Below are 26,111 nucleotides of genomic sequence, written 5' to 3'. Positions count from 1 at the left end.
CTCAGCAGGAAACCAGTGGATTGCTTTCTCCAGGTAGGGAATGAGTCCTTACCCCAAGTGAAGGAGTTCAAGTACCTCGGGATCATGTTCACGAGTTAGGGGACGATGGAGCGTGAGTTTGGCCGGAGAATCGGAGCAGTGGGGGCAGTGTTGCAGTCGCTCTACCGCACCGTTGTGACGAAAAGTGAGCTGAGCCGGAAGGCGAAGTTCTCGATCTACCGGTCAATCTTCGTTCCTTCCCCTTACCTATGGTCATGAAAGCTGGGTCATGACCGAAAGAACGAGGTCGCGGGTACAAGCGGCCGAAATGGGTTTTCTCAGGAGGGTGGCTGGAGTCTCCCTTAGAGAGAGGGGGAGAAGTTCAGCCATCCGCGAGGAACTCTGAGTAGAGCCGCTGCTCCTTTGCATTGAAAGGAGCCAGTTGAGGTGGTTCGGGCATCTAGTAAGGATGCCCCCTGGGCGCCTTCCTAGGGAGGTGTTCCAGGCACGTCCAGCTGGGAGGAGGCCTCGGGGAAGACCCAGGACTAGGTGAAAAGATTATATCTCCACACTGGCCTGGGAACGCCTCGGGATCCCCCAGTTAGAGCTGGTTAATGTGGCCCGGGAAAGGGAAGTTTGGGGTCCCCTGCTAAAGCTGCTGCCCCCGTGACCCGACCCCGGATAAGCGGTTGGAGATGAGATGAGATGAGATACTCTACGGGGGAATTGTTGGGTCTATGTAAATCATAAATAAGTCATAGAGTGTGGTCTTTACCTACTCTGTAAAGTGTCCCGAGATAACTTTTGTTATGATTTGGCACTGTAAATGAAATTGAAATGCATATTCCATGAAAAACGCTGTCATCAGGACTATGGTGGATTCAGATCACCTAATACAATAAACCTGAAATGCATTTGCTGTACCTGGTAATGGGAGCAGAGACATGTCTAAGGGCTGGCGTAGACGGGGTCTAGCTTAAAGTAAGTGTGCACATATTACTATTGCTATTACTATTGTATATAATGCTCGAAGGTTAGTCAAAAATGGGCATGTCCATTTTCAAAGGGGTGCTGTTGTGACCTCTGACCTCAAGGTATCTGAATGAAAATGGGTTCTATGCCACTCCTGCATAAGTCAGTGCCCCACTTGGGTCAAGCCAGTCAAAAATGTCTGGATACCTGTCATGTGCTGTCTCTTCACAACATGGCAAACATGAGAAAAAGATGATCTTAAATGTGTAATCCCACGAGAAGATGAATGTGACCACACACATTCCAAGTTAAATGTGCAGCTAGCTTAACCACTCAAAACTCACTTTACAGGCAAAATGCAAAACAGAGAGATGCACAGTTCATCCACCATAATTATATTATGGATGAATAAACTGATATGTGCACTTAAATCAACATTAGAACTTTGAATCCACACTTTACATTGTGCTGCCTTACATACAGTATACATACCTCTCGCAGTCAGGCTAGAACCAGAATTGAAGCCGGATTTCTGCTAACAAACAGCAGAGAGCACAATAAACATCTACTTCAGTTCTCAAAATTCCAAGAAAGATAAACTTATGAACAACAGAAAAAGTTATGGATTTTGGTGAAATTACTGCATATTTAAAGACATAATGTTACAAGAAATAAACATTTCAAAAACCAATTGTTTCCTATATCTGATAGAGTAGTACCTTGATCATGGTTGAGCCTATTGTTGTGTCCTGCTTGAAGCTTCCTTTTATTATTATTATTATTATTATTATTATTATATTATGATTCTTATTATTATTCATACTTCTTTTACACCATTAGGGGCATCGGTTTTTGCCAGATACAATAGTGTGTTTGGCTCAAGTTAATAGCACAGTGAACTTTGTCTACTTCATTAAACTTTGGTCATTTGTCCTCATATTCTGTCACCATATAGCACTTCCTTCTCTAGGAAAATATTGATTTGTATAAACATTCATGTCATATTTCTATTATTATTATTATTATTATTATTATTATTACTACTACTACTACTATAACACAAATATAATGTTTTTCACTAGGAAGAAAATAGGTAGTGAGGTTAAGATAAAAAATGATTACCAGATAAAAGTTTATTTATATGAAGAGATCTATCATTGAAAATTCAGTAAAATAATTTACAAAATGTAATATGGATACGTCTGAAAGAAAGAGTAGGCTATGTTTAGTTATGTTCAGTTAAGTAACAGTAACGTGTCAGTCATTATCTTAAAACAATGTTTTTGAGGTTATTGATAGGAACCAAATAGGGACATTATGAACTGTGTCTGTGTCCATTATATTGACGCACAATTTCTGAACAGGACAGGTTCATGTGTGTATGACACAGCTCCCCCCGAGACAAATTCCACTGTTTGTTTGATTCATATTTTTATAAGGTTATTAATCCACACTCCATACCAGTTGGTGGCGGTAATGCGCCAAAAAGTTGTTTGCCAACCACCAAAAAACTGGAAAAGAAAGAAAGAAAGTGCCCTAGTACTTCCGGGTTAGGTTACAGGGCCAGTGCGAGTGGCTCTTATAGTCAAATTTACAAAGCATTTGGTAAAATAGAAAACGCGTTGCGTGGTCTCCTGTCTATTAAGGTTCAGCGGGTTCGCTGTAACTGAAGCCAAACATGGAGATCCCTAACCCCCCTGAAGGTGAGTGGAGATATTACGCTTCAGTGTTGTGTGATTATCATTGAACGTGAGCTAGCATCCGTGCTACCTGCAGCTAAGGATATTCAGCACAATAACGTTAGATTACCACTACATGTAGCTTGTCGGCTAGCGTTAGTAACGTCAGGAGTTAGCTAAAGTATCGGGTGTATCTAACGTTAGGTGTTTACACCTTTGCGTCAAAAAGCAGTATGAACAATGATGGATGTTCGAGTATTGTTGTTATTTAAGCCAACTTTAGCGTCGTATAATGTATTTGCCAGTTAAGTGGAAAGTTCAGGGAGACTTAACCCTTTAAACACTTTGATTATAACAGGCCGCCAGGTCCCTTATGTCTTTAAAAAAAAATTGTTTTTATCAATAAATGTGTCAGAAATTGTCCTTTCTGTAAATTATTTTTGCTCCGGCCCATGGCGCGCTTCTTTCTCAAAGTGTGAAATACAGAATGGTTGCAGTTTGAATTAAGGTGGCCCGCGTGATTCACAACGTCAACTTATGTACAAGTGAAGGAAAGAGTCCACCTTAAAAGTGTGTGTGTGTGTGAGAGAGAGAGAGAGAGAGAGAGAGAGAGAGAGAGAGAGAGAGAGAGAGAGAGAGAGAGAGAGAGAGAGAGAGAGAGAGAGAGAGAGAGAGAGAGAGAGAGAGAGAGAGAGAGAGAGAGAGAGAGAGAGAGAGAGACAGAGAGAGAGACAGAGAGAGAGACAGAGAGAGAGACAGAGAGAGAGACAGACAGACAGACAGACAGACAGACAGACAGACAGACTTGGATCTGACTGTTTTTGATTTTTCTTCTTCTGTTTTTTTGGTGCAGATCAAGAACTGAAGAATGTCATTGACAAGCTGGCCCAGTTTGTCGCCCGGAACGGGCCAGAGTTTGAAAAGATGACAATGGAGAAACAGAAGGACAACCCTAAGTTCTCCTTCCTCTTTGGGGGAGAATACTTCAGCTACTACAAGTGCAAGCTTGCTATGGAGCAACAGCAGCGTATGTCGTTAAAGGAACAGTACACCATATAATCAGAATCTGCACATTTTAAAATTTGTATGATTGGAATATACAGTTAATTTGGTATTCAAGATCATTTTTACGTATTTCTTAGTGCTATAGGAAAATAATCATTGGACTATAATTTAAATGCAGCTTATACAATTGTACAGGCCATAAATCGTCATGTTATTAATTTGGGAGCGGGTGGAGTGGGGGTAGACATAGAGGAGTGAAACTGTTAAAATGTGGTCCAGTCTATTGTCCAGGGAGCAGCCTTTTGCTGTGAAAACAGTGAGAAAAACCGGTCTGCTGATGGTATCAGCCTTTAACCTGGCCGCCTGACTTGTCTGCCATGTTTACAATAATCATACCCTCTAATATTGAAAATCACTTAGCCTCTATTGGCAAGAGACATAGATAAATGATTGTACATGAGGACATAGTTGATTGAAAAGGCGAGAAAGTGGAAAATAAAAGGGAGTGCTAATTGGGGAATAGTTAATGCACGTCATTCTAATTCACCACTCACTAATTGACTGATTTTATAAATCAGTGATGTAATTATGTAAATAACTGTAGTTTTAGGGAATGTGACTATTAATTCGACTTGTCGCTTATGTGGAGGAGTTTCTTACAGTACCTACAGTTCTTTTGGTCACTGTATGCTGATCAGATGATCAACAGCCTGGTAATCATAGCATAGTGTTGTGCAGGGCTACATACAGTTCTTCTGTTGGATATCTAATACTACTAAAATGCATTAAAGTTTGCTTTTCTCCACTTAGATCTCTCTACCCACGATGGGGAGGAGTATACATGTGAAGGTATTTATTTGAAACCAGATTTGTCAGACAAGTTCAAAACATTTTGTTTTTGCTGGTCATCACATTTGTGCTTGAAAGCTTTTTAGTTTGTTTTCATTTGCATTTTTCTCTCCTCTTTTTTGAGTTTGTGCTGTATTGTTGTACAGTTTGACCAATGATATCTCAGGTATATCTACTTGATGTTGCAGATCAAATGTGCTTAATCCCCCATATTTCCATGGAAATATATTCTGTGCAGACCAGGCTAACAGCCAGCCACCCATTTTCTTAATTATACTGGCCTTATTTCCCTTTTTAAAAAATGATTTGCCTCCTCAAATGACTCCATTAGGAGTTGCTGTTCAGAAGACATGGCACATGTCTTTTCCATGTCTGCATCAGTGAATCTGTGGTCGACCTCGCGGTCTTCCTTTTTGTTAGCTTCTCAACACTAGTATTGGAAAAATATGTTTTTAATATTCAATATGGTCTATTCTATACAAGAATATAACGGCTTCGAGTTACTACACCTAACTATACAATTTATGTTTTAAGTCGCACATAGAAACCATCTGTAATTTCCCCCCTTCTGTTCCTGAGTTTTGAGTTATGAAACATTGTGATGTCACTGAAGTTGACCTTTGACCCTTTGGATATAAAATGTCATCACTTCATAATGTTTTATCTTATTTGACATTTGAGTGAAATGTCATAATTAGTTTACTTATTCTTTAGTTATGGATTTAAAATTGGATTTTGTGAGGTCATGGTGACCTTGACCTTTGACCTTAAATCAGTTGAATCCTTTTACTTTTAACAAAGTATGACATTATTTCATGCCTTTTGTTTATCTTATTAAACAAACTGAATAATGAACAGAACACAAAAGGCACCAACAAAAAAGAATGACGCTTTCACCAAACTCAAAAAAATGTGAAACTTTTGCAATGTTTTTATTGTGCAAATTCATATTGCAATGGCGATTGTGTTCATTAAACACAACCATATATTGTTTAAACGTACCAGCCAGCCTCATCCCCAGAATCAAAGTTTTACCAAGTCTTCAAATCTTCATATTCCATGCTGTTTCCCTGTTGCTGTTTATATGCAGAAATGTACATCCCAGGCACCAAAGACGTGATTGAAATACTTCCTCCACCGATAGCGATGATTGCTCCACCTTTGATTTCTTCACCTTCTATGGATGAGCTCATCCAACAGAGCCTATGGAATCTGCAGCAGCAGGAACAGCATCTGCACACACTCAGACAGGTACAATAAAGAAATTAATTAATCTGGCAGGGAGGACAGCTTCCCTTCAGGGATGATTTATTCATCTTTTTCCTTTGTTTATTTTGCTATTAAAGAGTGTGTGAATGGCCAGAAAAGAAGTCAGCAAAGGGGGTTTTGCAGTGACGAGAAGTCCTTTTGATGAAGGCATTTTGGTGACACAAATATGGCCTGCAATATACTGTGCAATTCTTCCTGATACGGCACACCTTTTTGTTCTAATACTGTACCAGTACGGATAACAAGTACAAGGGAACATTTGAAGTTAGGGAATAAGGAGGTTACAATCTGGGAATTTAAAAAATATCTACAGAATAAATTATTTTAAACAGGTACCGACTTCAATTTTACGAAGTACAGTCTTACCATTACTGAGCATCAAAGCTGGAAGTTTGGGAGAAGATGGGTTAATAAGTTTCCTTAGTATTTTATAAATCAGCTGTTGTTTATTTCAGGCCACAAACAGTTAAATTCTGTGGCTTTGTTACTTACTAATTAACAGCAGGATACATTTGTGTTTTTACTTTGGAACAAACAAGAAATCCAAATATTCCCTCATTAATCATATGAATATTTCTCAAAAAAGCCGTTCTTAGAATTAATACACAAACCGCTGTTTGATCGACTCTGGAGTGCAAAAATGTTAATTTTAGTGGTGGGACACGATTAAACAATTAGAGGCTTTGTAATTAATTAATCGCATATCAATATTTGACACAAGTAGCAAATTTTTTCAATTTAAATGGATTTTGATATGACTTAATATATTCTAAAAAATAAAACAGTGCTTAGTACGGTATATTCAAGAAAAGTGGAACCCTAACATTGCAAAAATATTTAGAATAATGTCCCTTGCATAAAATAAACAGTTACACATGTGTTTAGTGATTTTTCTCCATGTTTTCAAAAACACAGAAACAGAAATGAAGACAAAGGCAAGGCGCTGAACCCTAAATAGCTCCCCGTGCTGCGCATGGGTGTGTGACTGTGGATGAATGGTTAGATTAGATGGTATGTAGATGTCCCATCAGTGTGAATGTCTTTGTGAATGGGTGAATGTGACAAGTAGTTTAAAGCGCCTTGAGTAGTCAGAAGACTAGAAAGGCGCAATATAAGTACAAGACCATTTACCATTTACCATATCTCAGCCAACCCTCAGCTGTAATATGCCAGAAGTGTTAGGAGGTATAATAGGTTTTTCATATCGTTTCCAGTTTGCAGCAAGGTCAGGTTTCCCAACTCTAATCGGTGCTGTTGACTGCAGTCATGTTGCTTCATTCATCTCTTTTTCATTTCGGCCACAGTTAGACCTTCTGATACTGAGATTAACTGTATTCGAAACATGTTGCCACACTCTTTGTCATTAGTAGTGCCCACAATGTGCCCTTGAAACAACATTTTTTTTTAAATAACTACTGCTCCAACAAGTGTAATTTGTTATCTTTGTTTTCCTCTGCATTTAACATGTCGGTATGAATTAATATTCATTTTGGGCATTTCATTGACTATTTATAGGCATCTATAGGCGTGTCATGAATCCTACAGTTTGCTAAATGAGGCCCCTGAACATTGTAGCACCAAGGTTCATGTCCTCACAGACAGGCTGAAGAAGAATGATTGATAGCATTTTCTGATTCTTTTTTCCCTTTCCTTTTCTCAATGTAGGAACAAGTGACTGCAGCAATAGCTCTGGCTATGGAGCAGCAGACCCAAAAACTGGTGCTTGAAACTCAGTTGGACATCACAGAGCTTGACAACCTGCTCCAGCCCATTATAGACACCTGTACCAAAGACGCCATCTCTGTAAGCCTGCCATAATGGAGATTTATTGATGCTTATGTTCATGAATTCTTAAAAGAATGATAAAAAAAAAAAGAGATTTATATCACCCGAATATGTTTGTCTTCCTGTCAGGCTGGTAAGAACTGGATGTTCAACAATGCTAAGACCCCACAGCACTGTGAACTGATGACATCACATCTTCGCAATCGCATCACTGCTGATGGAGCGCATTTTGAGCTCCGCCTACATCTCATCTATTTAACCAATGACGTTCTCCATCACTGGTACACAAACCTAAATGCATACGTAAACACACAATCACTTTACGCTTACACTTCCTTCTAGGGCAGGGGGGTTCAACCCTGCTCCTGGAGGGCCACTGTCCCGCATGTCTAGGTTTCTCTCTGCTAACACACCTGAGTAACAATTTTCAAAGCTGTGCTGGGCTTCAGCTGCTTGATAACGAGCAGATCATTAGACTCAGGTGTGTTAGAGCCGAGAGAAACCTAAAACATGCACAACAGTGGCCCTCCAGGAGCAGGATTGGACACTCCTGTTCTATGGAGTGTTATATAGCCCCAGTAAGACTTGCATTAATATGATCTCTCATGATGATAAAAGTATTAACTAGACCTACAAGCAGGTAACAACAGGGTCCAGGCCCGCCGCTCAAGTCAGACCCAGGCTGGTGATGCAATTTGCACCTACAGGTCCACAGGCACGATGCAAGTCACCGGTTGAGAAAAGCTGATAGGAGTTTTTGGGGGGGAAAGTGTTGGTACTTCTAAGTTTTGTCTTAATCGAACTAATGGTTACACCACCTGATGGTGGACGTGTCATTTTTGGTGTCTGCCACATGTGGGGGGGTCTGAACCTCCGCTGCAAGTTTAATTTGCATAACTTGTATGGTGTAGGCTACAGTATGAGTTTTATATAAGGAAAAATGATTAAAATATTGTTGCATTGCTGATACTCCAGCCCCCTCGGTCCTCTAAAAAGCGGTATCATTTGGGAATTATAAACAAATTAAGTGATAAGAAAATTTATGAGCAGCTTTCAGTTTATATATTCCTTGTTGTAACGTGTTTAAATGTGTCCTCTCAGCCAACGGAAGCAGCAGAAGGATTTGTTGGCAGCGCTTCAGAAAGTTGTGGTTCCCATCTATTGCACCAGCTTTCTGGCTGTGGAGGAAGAAAAGCAGCAGAAGATCACCAGGGTAAACCCCAGGCAGAGCCTTTTGTCCATCTTCAACATCTTTAAAGTTGACCTATTATGCTTTTCCTTATTTTCTGTCATATATACCTTATGTTGTAATGTCAGATGTTTCCAAATTAATATAAGGAAGTCAACATGTATATGGCTAACCAGTCTAACAGATCTGCTCACAATACCGACTGCTGACAGTAGTAAGTTCTGTTTTATTCCCCCACAGTCCACTGCTAACGACATGTATCTACATGCTATAATATACAATATAGGTTATTTTTGTTGTTCATTGCACCCTAATTTAGGATCACACGCCTGCTTGAACATGTTCAGTTGTATTGTGTTTGGTTCAGAAGACTTTATTTGTGACTTTTAAAAGTAGAAAATCCCACTCTACACTCAGTTGCCGTCAGTCCTCTGCAGTAGTACGGACACAGAGACGGAATAGTTGAGTGGAGACTAAGGCTATAAAAGAAGAAAAAAAAAGTCTGAGCTCTGGGGTATGACACGTGCAGTAAAAGCTGGTCTGCAATTGCTGAGAGGCTCAATACCTGGGGCAATATCGGAGAATGAGAATACTTTTTTTGTTATTCTTCATTCATTTTTCTGTTTTACTGTCTTTGTACATTTTAATTTAGGTTATTATTATTTTAACATTTAGAAATACAATTGTATATAACTCTTGAAAAGTAATGTATTTATTTAATCTATTCAATAAGTTTGGGAAGACAAAAAAACTATCATAGAGCATGGGGGTGATTCATCTCACCGAGGGGTCCGCGGTTGGCCTTGGGTTGGAATTTATTGTATTTGAAAATAAATATATGTAAATATTCGCCACCCATTTGAAAGTGAAGTGAAACCAAAGTGCACCTGAGTAAAACCATCGCTTTATTCCTAGCGCCCTCTGCTGTAACCCTCCAACAGTGCAGCTCCTGTTCCACTGCACATGTGTCATGCCCCAAAGCTCAGACATATTTGTTTGGTTTCCCAGTCGTCTTCTGTAGCCTTGGCAGAGACCAAGGCTAGGGGGGGATTAAAAGAGACATGCGCTGCAACAGAGCATCTCTGACAGAGGGTGAATACAGGTGCAGCAGCCGTGAGTAGTATGAGAAAAATATAGTGCTTTTGAGCATTAAAACATGTGAACAAAATACAGGTATGAACCTGAAAAAGAGTATCATAGAATCCCTTTAAAACTTTACAGATATATTTACAGTATTTTAGTAGTAACATTAACATCATGGGTCACTACTCGACCCTTTAACCCAAAATCATTTTATAGAATATCTTGTTTTTATTAGGACAATGTCAATCACCTGCTGTATATCAGCAAACGATGCTGCATTCTAACTCTAATATTCATTGAGAGAAATTCATAAATAGCTACAGCTTTGGTGAATAAAGGTTCCTCAGCACTTCCTGCTGGTCATACTCTTCATTTAGTGAATTGGAAGCTAGAGATTATCTGAACCTCTTTTCTGTTAAAATTGTTGTCCCTCAGTGTAAGGGTTTTTTCTTCTTCTGATTTTTCCCATCCCACTCCTCCTTCCCAGTTGTTGCAGCTGTGGGAGAAGAATGGGTACTTTGATGAGGAGACGATTCAGCAGCTCCAGAATCCAGCACTAGGCCTCGGTCAATACCAAGTGAGTGAAATAAGACTTAATGCTCTACTTTCCTGCCAGTGCAAAGCAGGTGGTAGGGAAATCATCAGGGTCATTATAAATCACATTAGTAATAACATTTAAAACAGATAAGGAAACAGGAAACCGAAAAATGCAAAGAGGTAAATCATATGAAAGAAACCAAATCATACACATCCATATTCCACATCCATATCAACTAGGGGAGTGACCAGACCCTCAGCTGACGAGACAATACACGATATTGAGTTCAAGAGAACAAGACGGGATTTAAACACTATTTTTCTCGACAGCATGTTCAGACACATTGTGACGGCGTCACTCGCTCATCTCAAAGAGATCAGCCAGTGGCACACCTGCAAAGATGGGTTGGGTCTATGGTCATGTGTCTTCTGGCTAATTATAGTCCCAGACTGGCAGAGAGGCATGGGGAGTGTCTAATAGAGGCATGGGTAACACCATTTTGATTCATTAAATGGGGAAGCGCAACTAGAGGGTTGTACTGAGTTTGTGCAGGAGAAGCCTTAACATACGTTTGATGTTAGGGCTGTAGCGATACACTAATCTCACGATACACGATATTCCGCCCACACTACAATATATCAGGATATTCAGTCAGCAATACATTTGATACGATTCGATACAATACACTTACATCATTTTCTGAAAGATTTTAAGGGGAAAGTGTGATTTTGGTGACATCTTGGGAGTGTTCCATTGACTGGGATTGAAATAATAAAAACTGAAAGAATCAATTATGCAATACAGGGCTCTCAAGTGTCACGCATTTTGGTCTTTTATCACGCACTCTTGCCACACATTTTATTTCTCACGCAGAAAAACGTTTTATAATAAGCTGCAGCACTGTAGCTGCTCTGACTCAGGAACCGCAGGAATCAGGCTCGTCTCCTCTGGAGCTCAGTCGAGCTGCCACTTACCAGCCAATCAATCAAAAGACGAGGGCCTCACAATGGCCAATCAGAAGATAACACTATTGTATCTGGGTAAGATTTGACCCAACAACCAATGAAAAAAGCAAAGTTGTTTTTTTTGGTTTCATAACTTTACAACAGTGATTTCTGTTAAACCTTCAAACAATATAACAACAGTAAAAATAACAATATCGCTCGAGGTAGTGCATCTATCATAAATAAAAGAAAACATTGAAGTACATAAATCATTACAGAGCATATTCATTACAAATGTCTTTGGTTTTCACAGCTTTACAGTTGGTGCAGTACTTTAGTGTGTCCAGGTAGGAGTTAAAGTAAGAAATGAAAACAATAAAAAACAGTTTCTGGTTTGCAAATTTGGTGGTGTGTATATAGAATTTACCCGATAATAAGAAAAGATTAAAAACATACAACTTTTTTTACAGGAAATATATTTTCAGAAATACCAAAAAATAAATCAAATCAAGTTTGAGTGGTATACCTAACTTTCTGTTTAAAAAGAGCTTAATTTCATGCCACAGTCTGACTAAAAGAGCATTCCCTAAAAAGATGTTGTGTTTGTATCTGTGATGTGACAAAAGGAGCACAGACCATCAATATTTAAAATAAATCTTACGATAACAGAATTAACAGGATAACATCTGTGCAATAATTTTAGAAACACCTCTGGCACCATATTTGAGAAAAGAATTCCTGGGTAATAACCAGGTTTTTTCACATTCTATATCAACATACTGATTACTCTTTACTAAAATCCTTACTAAATATAGAAGCAAGTTTACAAATTGTGCATCTTTGTATTAATTGCAGTATACATCTCTAATTGGTTTTATAGTGAAAAATTATCTGAGTTTCCATATAAAGCTCTGGTAGAGAATTTTTCTGGACAGTTTCTCTGATCGCAGATGAATGTAGAATTTTAATACTTAAAGGAACTTCATCATAGACAAGGAAAGAAACAACAGGAATGTTATTCTTTGATCAAAATGAATTATATGTAAAGAAATGACCCACCTTGTTAAGCGGTTGACAGAAACATACAGAAAACATTTATCTTGGTTATTTCAAATGTAACATTTGTGAGGGGAATAATTATGTGTGTATCTGGATATTTTGCTTGGGTTTGCATTTGCGCTCCATTTTACGAAAATAAAAGATAAAACCATAAGTGGTTTTCATTCACTCATAACCCTGTAATAACCCTCAGGTAATATCAATCTCTTGCACTCTCTATCAGGCATCTCTGATAACAGAGTATGCTGCAGTGGTGCAGCCGATCCAGCTAGCCTTCCAGCAACAGATCCAGGCTTTGAAGACCCAGCATGAAGAGTTTGTTTCCAGCCTGAAGCAGCAGCCACAGCCGGCCCCTGTCGCTCAGCTAGCTACCTCTGCTGAGACTGAAAAGGCCCCACCTATGACCACAAAATCTGGTAAGACACACACTTAAAGGAACAAGAGGCATAGCCTGATAAATGAAGCCAGATTTCTTGTTTACAGAACATTGTGTTTCCCACAGAATTACATTGTATTTGTGGTGTTAAATAAATGGAGTGAAGGTGGTGGGTGGGCAGATTCATCATGTCCACCAAAAAATAAAATGAGCAGAGCGGTTGAGAGAAGGGACAGGAAGAGTGCAATTGCATGTACTCCAGAGTGAGCATCAGTCTTCTGGACCAACAGGCGTTGCTCAGAAGCCTGGCATCACCACACAGGTAGCATATGGTAATGTCTTCCATGAGTTCACCTGAAACTCTCAAGCAGCAAATATGTTGTGTCTGTTTCTCTCTTTCGTTATGTTTTTCACAGAACCAGGCCGGTAAAGTTAACTTAGGATATGCTGGTCTAGCAGAGGTCCTATGGAACTGAACATGAAATGTCACCTATTCTAGCTAATGTTAAACTCACATAAGCTCTATGTGAAAAACAACAGCAGAGAGAAACAGACTTACTTGCATTTTAGAAGTTCCACATAGTTATAAAAGCTGTTGCTGTGGATTAGGGTAAAGCCAGAGGCTTACTAGGGTCAAGCAGTCAGAGGGCCATTTCTCAGTTTGTACCTCCCTGATTCCTTTCCTCTCCTCCCTTGGTGTCTCAAGGCTCGGACATACTTTCCACCTTCAACGTCCGCTGACCTCTACCGGTCACGCAGACGCACTCGTGGTTCCAGTCAAACCTTATTAGGGTTTGCCCTGTTTGGCGTTAAATGTATGTGAATTTTCAGATACACACTCACCATTCTATTCCAGATGGAAGTAGTTGGTGTGCTTTGTATTCCTTTAAAGATAGCAGATCTCCTCCTTTAACACTCTGTGCTCTGTCTTTTGAACTTAGGGTACGTCCACACGATCGAAAACAACCTTTCTTAAAAAGTTGTCTTTCCACACGGTCTCGACTCGAGCAATCTCTGCGTCCACACGAAACCAGTGAAACCGACTAAAAACGCTGTAGTACACATGACAGGCCTGGATGTGGAGCTGTAACTGCCACAGAAATACACCAACAAAGGAGAAGAAGAGACGGGAGAATACAGATGGACAGACCACTTTGACCCTTGTGATCATTGGAGTATGACGTAGGGCTGGGCGAAAATTAAAATGATCATTTATCATCTTTCCATGAAATCGTAATGTGAAGAAATCATATATCAAGATAACGTGATATACAATGTCATGATCTAAATTGCTAATAAAAAGCACATACTAACTCCAGTTTTACAGAAAATCTGATGTGATAGTTTATATTTTTAGGACTGTTTATGGAGCATACAAAAAGGCTTTACAATGTCGTTATTTCATTGTGACATTTTAGGAATTACCAGAGAAGATTCTTTTATTTTGGTGTATATTTTTGAGATAAGAGACGTGAAGAGAGATGGGTTAAGACAATCGACAGTTAATAAAGGCATTCTTGCCTTGGAGCTGTCTTTTTCCGCAAGAACACTTGCTCCTCAGTATGCTGAGTTAGATTTCTGAGTCACAAGCTGAAGGAGCAAGGAGATGAGGTGGCACAAAATTGAGAAATGGATGAACAACTATTTTTGCCTGTCAGTCGGGGCCCGCGGAGGAAACAGGTTAGGCCGCCAATGGCGAGAGAGAGCAAATCAGTGCACTGTGTGAGATTTTACCTGTTTAAAAAATGACAGCCAAAACAAAATGTTTAGGTTTGTTGTATTAATAGAGTGCAGTCACACTCTTCTTCAATTTTAAACTTGCTATTTAAAACAAACATATACCACTTGCATCAGTTCATTCTTACTCAGTAGTTTTGAAATGTTTTATTTTTATCTTGTGGTGTTAAGTTTTACTGTAAAGGTTTTTTACTTGCTCTGCAATGGGTAAGAACAAGTAAGTATATGCCTCAATGTGTGGGTATGTGTGTTTTCTGCAGGGGATGTGAAGCCTCCCATGCCCGGTCCTCCTCCAGGGGAGTTTGATGGAGCTTCATCCAGGCCACAGGACCCCAGCAACCCCGTTGGACCATCAGATATCCCCTCTAACAAGCCTGCATGGTATGACCCCCAGCACATGGGCCCCTGGAACCCCAACCAGCCGGTAAAGATCTGTTTTTGACGTGTTGCTAATTTGTATGCTTTTGTGGTTGTGTGCGTGCATACTCTCTGTTTGTAGGTGCTTTAACACTGTTAAGTTCTTATTCAAGGAAAACCAGACTACTTCTCAAAGTTTATTATCAAAACGGCAATGTATTTTCTGCTTCGTCCTGGCTTTCAGCCAAGCTGTTGCTGCAACCAATGAGCCAGAAAGAGCACCCAGAGCCCTCCCTTCACAAAGAATGTATACAACAACAAAGTTCATTGGGTTGTCGTGATTGGTTCAGAATGTTGCTAAGGCGGTTCCTGGTTTCTGGTTCCATCCCTCCCAGACTGGCTCTCATTCGTTCACAAGTTGAATCCTCTGCCCCCTGGTCACACGGTTCCTCCAATGATCCACCAGCTCCTGTAGAAAGAACACTCCCTACTCTGTAGGTTCTACCCCCTGGTGGGCTGGTCCCCTCTCATCTAACTGCAGCTAGTTTTAACCTGGAGCTTATCTGCAACATCCTTTAAATGCCATCTGTGTTAAGTTGATAATAATGTGAAAGCATGCCAAACCATTTGTATTTAACTTATACACGTGCACAGTGAGCAATAACAAAACTTATTTTGTGACAAAAATCAACACTTCATGCTTGAAAAAATCCCCACAACACACAACTTCTTCTCAAGGGTCTGGACACTTTCAGCACCCCCAGAGCCAGAATGGAGTAATCCATTGTTTCATAACAAACAATTTTTTGCACAATTTGGGACGATTCAACTATGAGATTGGCAGTCGAATAAGGCTCCTCGGAGCGAATAGTCAGCTATTCCGAGTCACCCCTACTTTGAAGCAAGTTTTAATTTAAAAATCTTATGTAACTTACACACTGACAGTTATATTTATACCAATAACCTATTGTTATTAATTTAAATTGGCATAACTTTCATTTACAATATTTGGACAAAGGAGAATAAGAGTGGGATCAGAGGGAGATAAATCTGATTTTAATTTTATTCTGCTCACATTTATAAATTGAAACATGACAAACTGTTTTAGAACATGACAGTTTTACATACCATTACTGTCAGACCTATTGGCCTATCTTCATATGCGGGTTTATGCAAGTTGTTGTCGAGGGGAACATCCTCAATTGCAATGCCTGAATATCAGCAAACAAGTTACTATGCTATTGATAATCCTTGGGCAAAATGGACTCTTAAAATATGGAAAACAGATACAACAGAGTGTAATTTAGAGAAAAATTCCATTCAGTCTATCAGCCGTAGGCCTGCATAGAAATTGACCAATGAGAGCCTCGTCCCTGTCCCTTTTGTGTGCAGACTCCACCTCAGTGGTGGGTCCAGCTGCCAGAAATGTTTCTCTCCCAGCCCCTTGTATTTGTGGCAGGCTCTAACCCTAGCTGTGATGTATGTACTCAGGTAACAGGCAACACTCAAGCCCTTTTCTGATTGTTGTCCTTCCACAGCCTCCTTTTGATCCAAACCAGCCTCCACCTCCCTGCCCTCCCTGGAACAGCCATGAGGGGATGTGGAATGACCAGAGGGATTCAGGAAACTGGAGCGGAGGCCCACCCAGAGAAGGAGGCCCCTGGAGTGGTCCAGGTGGGTCTGACCAAGGCCCTCCATCCTGGAACTCATATGACCAGCAGCCGCCATGGGGGAACCAGCCTGACCAACCTCCATGGGGCCAGAGGGAGCCCCCATTTCCACGCATGCAGGCATGTGGTAGATGATCATTGTGGTTTGACTGGCGTTGCTTTGATTTCTTTTGCAATTTCCCAGCTTGGGATCAATAAAGTATTTCTATTCTATTTTGCCAGTTTTTATTGTATTGTATTGTTTACAGTAAATCTGTTATGAAAGTATATCCTAGTCTAGTATATCCAAGTTTGACTATTGTGTTCTTTTCTTTCTGTACCATCAAATATGTGGTTTTGCTGCTCATTTGCAAAAATGACTGTATCCAACTTGCTTTTTTACAGAGACCTCCCCATTTCAGAGGGCCCTTCCCTCCTCACCAGCAGCCACCTCCTTTCAACCAGCCCCCACCACCGCACAGTTTTGGACGCTTCCCACCACGCTTTATGCAGGATGACTTTCCTCCCAGACACCACTATGACAGACCCCCATACACCCCCCACCGCTTTGACTACGCTCAGGGAGATTATCCAGGAGGTGAGTGCAGAGGCACTAAGTATATACTAAATATATTTGTATTATTATTGAATCACCTGAAAAACCAAGAATTTTTGTTTTCATTATCTTAGAAATCCTTCATATCTACGTAGATGTCAACGGTTAATCGTTAATAGGCTAACCACCAAATATATATATGAACGGTTACACATGTTTGTTCATAAGTTAATTTGCATACACCATTGCACTCAACTAATGACTTCGCTAGCTAGCAGTCTGAGGTTAAAGGTGCTGAATAAAACTTGCAGAGGCAGCTTGCCACTAATTCGAGCTGTTCCACTTTAAAGCTATACAGCTATAATGTTACTGCCGGTCGCACTGCTAACTTTATACTCTCCTCCACACACTCGCTTGCTCTATATGTTTCCTTTGTCTCAACCTCACACTCACTAACATTATGCACACAACCTACACACTGTGACATTCCTTAAAGGAGTTAACTACTTGTATGATATCTTAAAAAACATTAATAAAATAATTCCATGATGCCTATACCCAGGGACTCGGCTTACAAGACACTGGTGCAAGCCCTGCAGTTCTGACCCCCGACTGCTGGACACGGGGCTTGCGCTGGAAACGCACCAAGCCGCTGTGAAGTAAGGCTCTCTGTGAGCTACAATGCTATGTCTATGTAAACTTGCAGAGGCTGTAATTCACTGAGGTCTGCAGCGAAGTGTGGCCAAACTAAAATTTAGGGATATTTTAACTTTAGCACCAAAGTGCAGCCAGATAGTACCCGCAGCTGATCAGTAACAAGTCCTGATACGTACAAAGAAATGCTTCCCACTTGAGACACATGAACATGCCTCAAGGCTAGGGATGTAATGATGCATCGCGAGACAGTTCAAAATTTATTCAAATGCATGAAAAATTAAATCAGTTGAGATGAAAAAGGAATTGACGATGCCCTTTTTAAACTGTCTAAAAGGTTTTCTATTATATAGATTAGCGGCAGTGCTGATAAGCACCATTTTGAAATTTTTTACCAAGTCTCAGAATACATGGGCATGTCTGTACAGCAACAGCTGATGCACTGTACCGATTACAGACACGGCGGTGCTCCTTGTGGTCAACGTGCTGCACACATCGAGAGCAGAGACAGATGACGTGAACACAATGTTGTCGTACTGGTTAACAGGCTGGTAGTGAACCACATGAGTGCTGACAGATTGTATGAGAGGAAGTTAATAACAGGAGGAACAGGAAGCAGCTTTGAGAGTGATGTTGTTTCTTTGTAAATAAGTGCTGTGGATCTCATTGATGCAGATGTGAGGAGTGGGTCATTTTGAAAAGTAACTGATAAATAACTCAAATATTGAAAGAAACTTTAAATTGTTACATTGAGAAGAGAGTTTAGTGTGGTGGTAGAATGGGTTAGGTTTGGTTTTGCCCTCTTTTTTTAGCTTCTTTCTTTTTATTATCGTTGCTGAACCTACACTTTTACATTTTAATCTGTAAATATTTGTTTACATTTTGCCCTTGTTGAGTTATACAATGACATACAGTTTGTCAAAATAAAAGGAACTTAGCCTAAATGCAACAATCAATTGGATTTTCTTGGAGGAAAATTAAATGTTAAGATTAATTGATAAAAAAACAATCTCTAGTTTATTCAATAACAAAACTGTCCTTAGTGGCAGTCCTAAAAAGAAAATATAGGGGGCCCCAGAGAGCTGACATGCCTCAAAGTCCCCAAACATGTTTGTTAAATGAAAATGAACGCAAAAAATCCAAGATAAAAAAAAATCTGAAACATGAATTACGTTCTTTAAGATAAGAGCAAGGATCCTACCAAATTTCATCAACATAAAGGAACTTTATCCCAGCCACGGTGTGCGTTTGGGGGCACTATGGAGCCCACTGGCCACACCCGAGCCAAATCTCAACAGAGCTTTGCAATTTTCGCCACTTCTGAACTGTGTGCCACAGGCCGAGTTTTTGTGCATCTTAAGCCCATCAAAAATGGCATCCAGATGTAGAAATATAACACTTTCAGTGCTCAGGCGCTAAATATACAATATGCAGAACCCATTTCTACACACCCTCACTCTGACATAAGGTCACAGATACACACGCAACTATATGAGCGCGCGCACACACAACCACACACAAACACACACACACTAATATAGAGAAAAGCAAATACTGGGCAACATGCATCAACACTAAAATCAACTAATACATAAATATAATGGACCATTCAAGTATTGCATAGTTACCATTCCACATAGCCGTGACTGAAATACTGTTATATTACTTTCCCTAAATCCTACACCCTGAGCTTTCTAATGCATCTGTTGGCCTTTGATCTGCATCTACCTGTTTTTGTAACTGCAATCATATTAATTTATTTACATGTGTATTTTAACAATATCCCCGTTGACTAGACATGCCAGGTCCTCCCCCCCACCACCATCCCAATCAGAGGCTCCCTCCCCCAGGTATGGGGGCCGAACATCCTCCGTGGGGTGGAGGCCAACACCCAGATTTTGGTCCACCCCCTCATGGCTTCAACGGCCATTCACCTCACATGCGTCATCGGCAGCATCCGGTGCAAGATGACCCCAGTCTAGTGCCTAATGTACCCTACTTTGACTTGCCGGCTGGTCTCATGGCTCCACTGGTCAAAGTAAGTCACCTACTTCTGATTTAAATTTTAAGGATAGGGTCATGAAATTAAATTACAATGTCATCAGCTGGTTAAACTTCTCAGCTGACTAGTTGACTTTATTGCTAGAAGAAAGCCATTATGATTGAATACTACCCGACAGTGCTTTAAGTGGAAAAAAACAAGTGCCACTACTCCCCTTATTCACCTGTTGGCACGTTTATCGGGCGGCTGATATCAGCAAATCATTAAGTACTACTTTCTGAATTTCTACAGTAAACAAAAGATATTCGAAGATCAATGCTGATTTTCACAACATTCATTTATTCAAATATTCACAGTGGTGAAAGAAGTACTTTTATTCCAGTAAAAGTAGTAATACCACACTGTAGTTAAAGTCCTGCATTCAAAATGTTACTTAAAGTTCTACTCCATAAGATTTGAGATATGTTGTTTCTAGTGGCCTCTGTGGCCTCAATCTTGTCACTTTCACAGTCCCTTTTTTGCACTTTTGTGAACTTTATTGAAACACATTCACTTCTCTACTTCTGACCCGTACCCTATATGTTGCCCTCTATAATCCATACACACACACATGTTCCTATTACACTTCTGTCCTTACTACAGGCCTGACTCAGAAGTTGGAAGTTCCCAATTTCTGATCACAAGTGAACGCGGCATAACTGTTAGTGAGGATCTGGGCCGATAGACCAACCGCTGTCAGCAGAGTGACTAATATGGAGGATTATTTACATCTAGAGAGGGAATGTCTCCACAGACACGGATATTAGAATACTCAGCAAAAAGGCAACAAGTGCTTTCATTAGTGGGTCACATTATCAATCACCATTGTTTTAACTCACTGTTTGATAGGTAGGAACTTAAAGTACTTAAAGTAGAAAAGGTAAAAGTGTTCATTATACAGAATGCAACATTTCAGAATATTATATCATCTGATTATAAATGATAGATTCATGTAAATACCACGTTGCAGAAGTATAAAGTAGTAGAAGATGGAATTACTTTTTCTGGCTCATTAGTATTTGACTTTCAGAGAGTTCTGTCATCATCCTCAGTTACGGTTCGCTTTCTCTTTGTGTCTATGAGGATCCAGGCCAACTTTACTGTTGTGTTTTACGAGACATATTTGGAGAGGAAAGGAAAGGGTTCTGGGAAAAGTCCCAGCACACCAGGGGTACTGCGTACTGGCGTGTTCCAGCCCACTTAAAGCATTGCTACCAGAGGAGAAAAAACAATGGTAAAGACTGATGCGTCACTGCCTCGGTGGTTTACAGAATAGACAGGCTTCAAGACTATGAAAGTAATTTACACAACACGTGGGAAACAGAGTAGTAGAAATGGACAGACAGATTAAGATAATGGAAAGGGCCAATCAAACTCTGCCACAGCACTGTAGTTTTCAACATAGAAAAGACTGATCCACTATCAGTACAGTTTTGGAATTGGCTCATTAGACCAATTTCCCCACAACAGTTAAACCTGCATTTCTCATGATTCTCCTTGTAATGTCTATTACTTAGCTTGAGGACAGTGATTACAAGCCTCTGGACCCTAAAGACATCCGGCTGCCCCCTCCCATGCCACCTAGTGATCGCCTGCTAGCTGCTGTGGAAGCTTTCTACAGCCCTCCATCCCATGATCGGCCTAGGAACAGGTACACACACCTCAACTCTGTCTGCAAGACAAATCAGATTGACATTCAGATTTTAATTTTTGGAATACATCGCAATTAACTACTTGGTCAATCCATTTGAGTGGCTGGTGCCCTTATTGAAATAAGTAAAATAAACAAATTCTTTTGCAGACACCACATTAACCAGATAATCGCTGACTTTTATTTTGGCCTTTTTCAAGCATTATTAGCATTGAATTTTACCTACTGCTAACATAATCTGCCACAGGCCACATTTTTCATTTGAACTTGCAAAAACGATTGTCAGTGCAGGTTAAAATGAGAAGCCTTCGACCATTACCAGAATGTTTAGTGCAACATGTCAGATTTGATCAATTGACCAGAACCAAATTTCTCTAAGTTATGATCAGTCAGAATTACGCATTTTTCCAGCTTTGTGTTTATATTTAAGAATTTAAGTATCAAGTAGTCAAAAAGATGCATACCATGAATCAGTAGCTGTGCAGCTGCAGCAATTACCATAAGCAGCCTATGTGAAGTACTGTTAGCTTCTGACAGAAATTGCTGTAGGTCATAGTCTTAAGCTGGCTGTGGTTTATTCCTCCACCAGTGAAGGCTGGGAGCAAAATGGCCTGTATGAGTTCTTCAGGGCCAAGATGAGAGCCAGAAGAAAAAAAGGACAGGAGAAACGTAACAGGTGAGCTTCCTCTTCATTTGGATAGTTTTCTCTTGTTATGTCTTGTCACCTTTCACACATACTCAGAGCCTACAGCTTGTGGTTGTATGTCAACATGAGCTTTCGGATTGCACTCTGTGTGTTAATTGTGGTCAGTTCTGTAAACCTGTTGAACATTAATAATCCCATATTTATCACAGCACCCTGTGCACTCTGCACCATTGCACTAGTATCATATTTACAATTTCATTGTCCTGTATTTCATATATATATATATATATATAAATAAATAAAATACAGGACAATGAAATTGTAAATATGATACTAGTATACAGCATAGTATACGAGTATACACATACATATACATAAGTATATGTGTACATACTGTATACGATTGTTACATGTTTACCTTTGTTCATTTTTTTATTCTTGTTTTTAGCTGTATGTCTCTTTCTGTGTGAGTGACATGAAGCCAGAGTCAAATTCCTTTTTGCGTGTTATACTTACTTGGTCATTGAAGCTGATTCTGATTTAAAACGTTAAGTTGTGTTCGTTATTGGTTCCAGAAGGCCTCCACATCCGTTGCAGAGAGGATGTCAGTGTTGGTGAAATGAGGGGCACACCTGGCCCACATGTTTATGTCCCTCTTCCTGTAACCCTCCTTTCCCTTTCACCCTCTGTGGCTCACCTCCTTTCAGTGCTCGAGGAAGCAGTCGCTCCAGGAGTCACTCTCGCAGCAGAGGAAGATCTTCATCTCGCTCCAGCTCTCGCTCCTCAAAGTCCTCGCGGTCACGGTCCCGCTCATCTCGATCCCAGTCCCGCAGCCACTCCCGCTCCTACTCACGATCAAGGTCTGAAAATGCACACATGACACATACATCTGTATGATACATTTATGCCCATGTGCGTAGGGCTGTACAACGATACAAGGTTCTATGATAAATATTCCAGAATCATATTCAGAAACATGATGACGGGTTTGTCAAAATGGATAATTAACACTTTCAGTCTTAGGAACTAACTCTTTTTAATGTTTGGAAGAAAGTAATATAAGAAGAAGTAAAATACATACTTTCTTTATGGAGAGTGGCACATGGAGAGTGGCGCTCCATGCAGCTGATACTGTTAATGATTTTTCTTATGGACGTGGGGAGGCTGTGGCTCAGGAGTTGGAGCAGGTCGTCCTTTAATCACAAGGTTAGCGGTGCAATCCATGGGTGGATGAATGTGTGTGTGAATGAAATTGTAAAGCTCTTTTGTCAGGTAAAGTTATAGGTAATAGTAGAAGGAAAAGAGCTATATGAATGCACCGTTTGTTTACTGTTTGACTCTCTTTAGGTCCAGGAGTAGATCCAGGTCATCTCGAAGTCACTCTCGCTCCAGGTCTCGTTCACGTTCCCCCACCAAGAGACACCGTGGCCCCAAATCCCAAAGCTCTTCCCCTCCGTAAGTCCCCTTAGCTGCTCTTTGATGTTTTCATAAAATACCTTTTTTATGATTACTATAGTATAGTTGGCCACCTCTCGTACTCTCTACAGCTCCACAACAGTGTTGGGTACCCCTTCCTCCAAACCGTCTGCAGATTTGAGGCTAGGGGAGGAGAACAAGGGCCATCAGCTGCTGATGAAGATGGGTATATGCTCCTTTATATTTTTGAGTAGTGTATTTTTTTCTCATTAATTCGTCATTTAAACTGGTTACATTTTCCAGTAAGAATATCTGATTTGTTTGAAATTGAATTGTATCTTAAAATGTCCAGGCTGTGAACATTTACTTTCGTCAGAATAATTGTATATGCTGTATAAATGCTATATATGGTGATTTCTGGCTTTTGTTGCTCTTGTGTTGCCCTATCTGCTGTAGGCTGGAGTGGTTCAGGTGGTTTGGGGGCAAAAGAACAGGGCATCCAGGACCCCATTAAAGGAGGAGATGTCAGGGATAAGTGGGACCAGTATAAAGGTGTGGGGGTGTCACTGGACGACCCTTATGAGAACTATCGCAGGAACAAGAGCTACAACTTTGTTGCCCGTATGAAGGCACGAGAGGAAGGTATGTATGCAGATTTTGACGTCGGGTTTGTAATGGAATTCCAGACTGCTCACATTTAAATGCAAAGATAAGTCATTTTCTTTTTTTCTTTTCTGAATATTACGTTTGTGGAAGTTGTATTTTAGGTCTCTTTCACACCACATATGTCCTAGAGGTAATCCCCGGTAAGATGATTTGTAGCTGCTGTGGTTTAAATTAATCCTGATATAGTTCCTGTATATGAACTTCTGTCTCAGTAGAGTCGACCCTTCAAATTGAGATGCATTGTCTGAGTCTGTGTTGTGGACTGATTGATATTTGATCTGTTTTTTCACACGAACTCTTCTGCAGACCAAATAAGCGAACTCCGGACCAAATATAAGAAGTGAACCAAAACAGTTGTAACATGGGCTGGTGTAGGTGAAGGTTATGGCCGGTGATGTTAGCAGTAGCTCCGGTTAGCCGAAGGGCTTCGCAGGCAATATGTGGGATTTCTGCACAGCACTTTTATTCTAATAAACGAAGATCATACCAAGCCAGGTCTTCACAGCACTTTCTCTCAGAAGTTTACACACAAACAAGAACACAGGCCAGGTTCCTCCACCAAAACATTACAAAAAGAAAAGAAAGTAAAGGGAGCTGTCACTCGTGGAGATCGGAGGTGTCTCTTGTTGCTCTTCTTCGTGTCCAACACTGTACTCCAAACAACAGCTTTAGAGTATTTATCCATAAGAAATACAAATATAATAAACATCATAAATGTGGCCATTATTTGACCTTTTTAACTAACAGAGTTAGGCAGGTTGCTAGGTTACAGTACATATGCAGCTGTCACTCTACAGTGTTTCCTTCACTTGACATGTTTATTCTGGTTAAAAAAAAGTGCATTGTGAAAGAAAATCAAACTAAATGAAACATCGTTGCAACTTCACCCCTGAATCGCACAGTCCACTGGACTTTAGGTGTGAAAGCGACCTTATTCAATAAAAAAGCGTTTACATTATCAAAATAGCACATTCTCTATTAATACAGCAACTTTAGCATCCTATCTTTTTCTTTTTATGAAACACCATTAAATGACCATGCTCTTTAGATTAGAATAATTCTGAACTGTTTTCTTCTTTGTTTTCTTGTTTCAGTCAATCGGGAACCCCAGGAGGCCCCTCCAACTGACTGATGACATCAAATAGCATACAAACACTCACTTCCATCAAGAAACTCAATTACACTATTACCACTGCAAAACACAACATAGATTTCTAATGAACCAGTCTTTGCAAGGGCACTGGAACGACAGTCTAGTTAAAAAGATGGGCACTATTTCACTCCCAATGTTTCCCAATGGATTTGACTTTTTTTCATCCGTCTTTAAAGAGAGTGTCAGACGTCCTAAAGTGTGTATGCTGTTAATAACAGGGAGCCGACTCAGACTGGGCCTCAATATTTTAGATGACTGCAGAAAAAATGTGAAAATGGTTAAACATTGAGAATCCAAAAAAGTGAATGCAGTGAATACCGAGAGAGTGGACCCTCTTAGATGCATACATGTCAACAGTTTTAATTGGGTTTTACACTATTGTTTTTTAAATTCTCAATTAAAGGGAAAGTTAACCTAAATAAAATAATAAACCCCATTAGCTCCCCCATGGTATCTCTAATAAAATGCTTTCAGTTTTATTTGCATAGGACAAGGAAGCTTTTTTCTTCCAGAAACTATGTCTCCTCAATAATCTGTCAGATTTTACTACAGAGGTAATTTCTGCTGAATAAATAGTCTTAATGATCCTAATGCTTGCCATGGGTGGTGTCAGAAATGTCATAGGTGGATACCTTTAAAACTCCTGCAAATACAACAAGGATTAATTATGGCTAGGTATCAGTAGGAGTGAGTGGAGAGGTGTTTCTGTAAACTGACCTTTTAGGGCAGAAAGTAGAATACGAAGACAGTCACTCCTCTTAAGTCTTGCTGGATTTTCACTGCTAATTATTGTTGTACTTTTTCATGTTATTTGTTCTTCTATGGAGATTTGAACCTGTCATTTTCTTGTTGGTTTAA

At 40.0% G+C, this 26,111-nt stretch overlaps 1 protein-coding gene across 2 annotated transcripts; it reads left to right on the top strand.

The window, feature by feature from the left end:
* The first annotated feature begins 2,513 nt into the window (after window positions 1-2,513).
* On the top strand, window positions 2,514-26,111 carry cherp (calcium homeostasis endoplasmic reticulum protein). Of its 2 annotated transcripts, none has more exons than XM_083939157.1 (20): window positions 2,514-2,654; window positions 3,484-3,657; window positions 4,446-4,484; window positions 5,590-5,735; window positions 7,419-7,556; window positions 7,668-7,819; window positions 8,640-8,751; window positions 10,298-10,387; window positions 12,575-12,767; window positions 14,725-14,888; window positions 16,360-16,611; window positions 16,876-17,068; window positions 19,477-19,718; window positions 21,239-21,372; window positions 21,962-22,048; window positions 22,726-22,878; window positions 23,366-23,473; window positions 23,566-23,660; window positions 23,891-24,076; window positions 25,195-26,111. In XM_083939157.1, exons 1-20 carry the CDS (start codon window positions 2,630-2,632, stop codon window positions 25,230-25,232), a joined length of 2,721 nt encoding a protein of 906 aa, XP_083795283.1. In that variant the 5' UTR covers window positions 2,514-2,629; the 3' UTR covers window positions 25,233-26,111. The 2 variants fall into 2 exon arrangements, with proteins under 2 accessions (XP_083795283.1, XP_083795282.1); XM_083939156.1 differs by having other exon boundaries at window positions 5,575-5,735.

This window comes from Echiichthys vipera, assembly GCF_963691815.1.
Source record: "Echiichthys vipera genome assembly, chromosome: 3".
NCBI lineage: Eukaryota > Metazoa > Chordata > Actinopteri > Perciformes > Trachinidae > Echiichthys > Echiichthys vipera.
The sequence above is the reverse complement of the archived record's forward strand: the minus strand, read 5'-3'. Positions and strand labels throughout refer to the sequence as shown.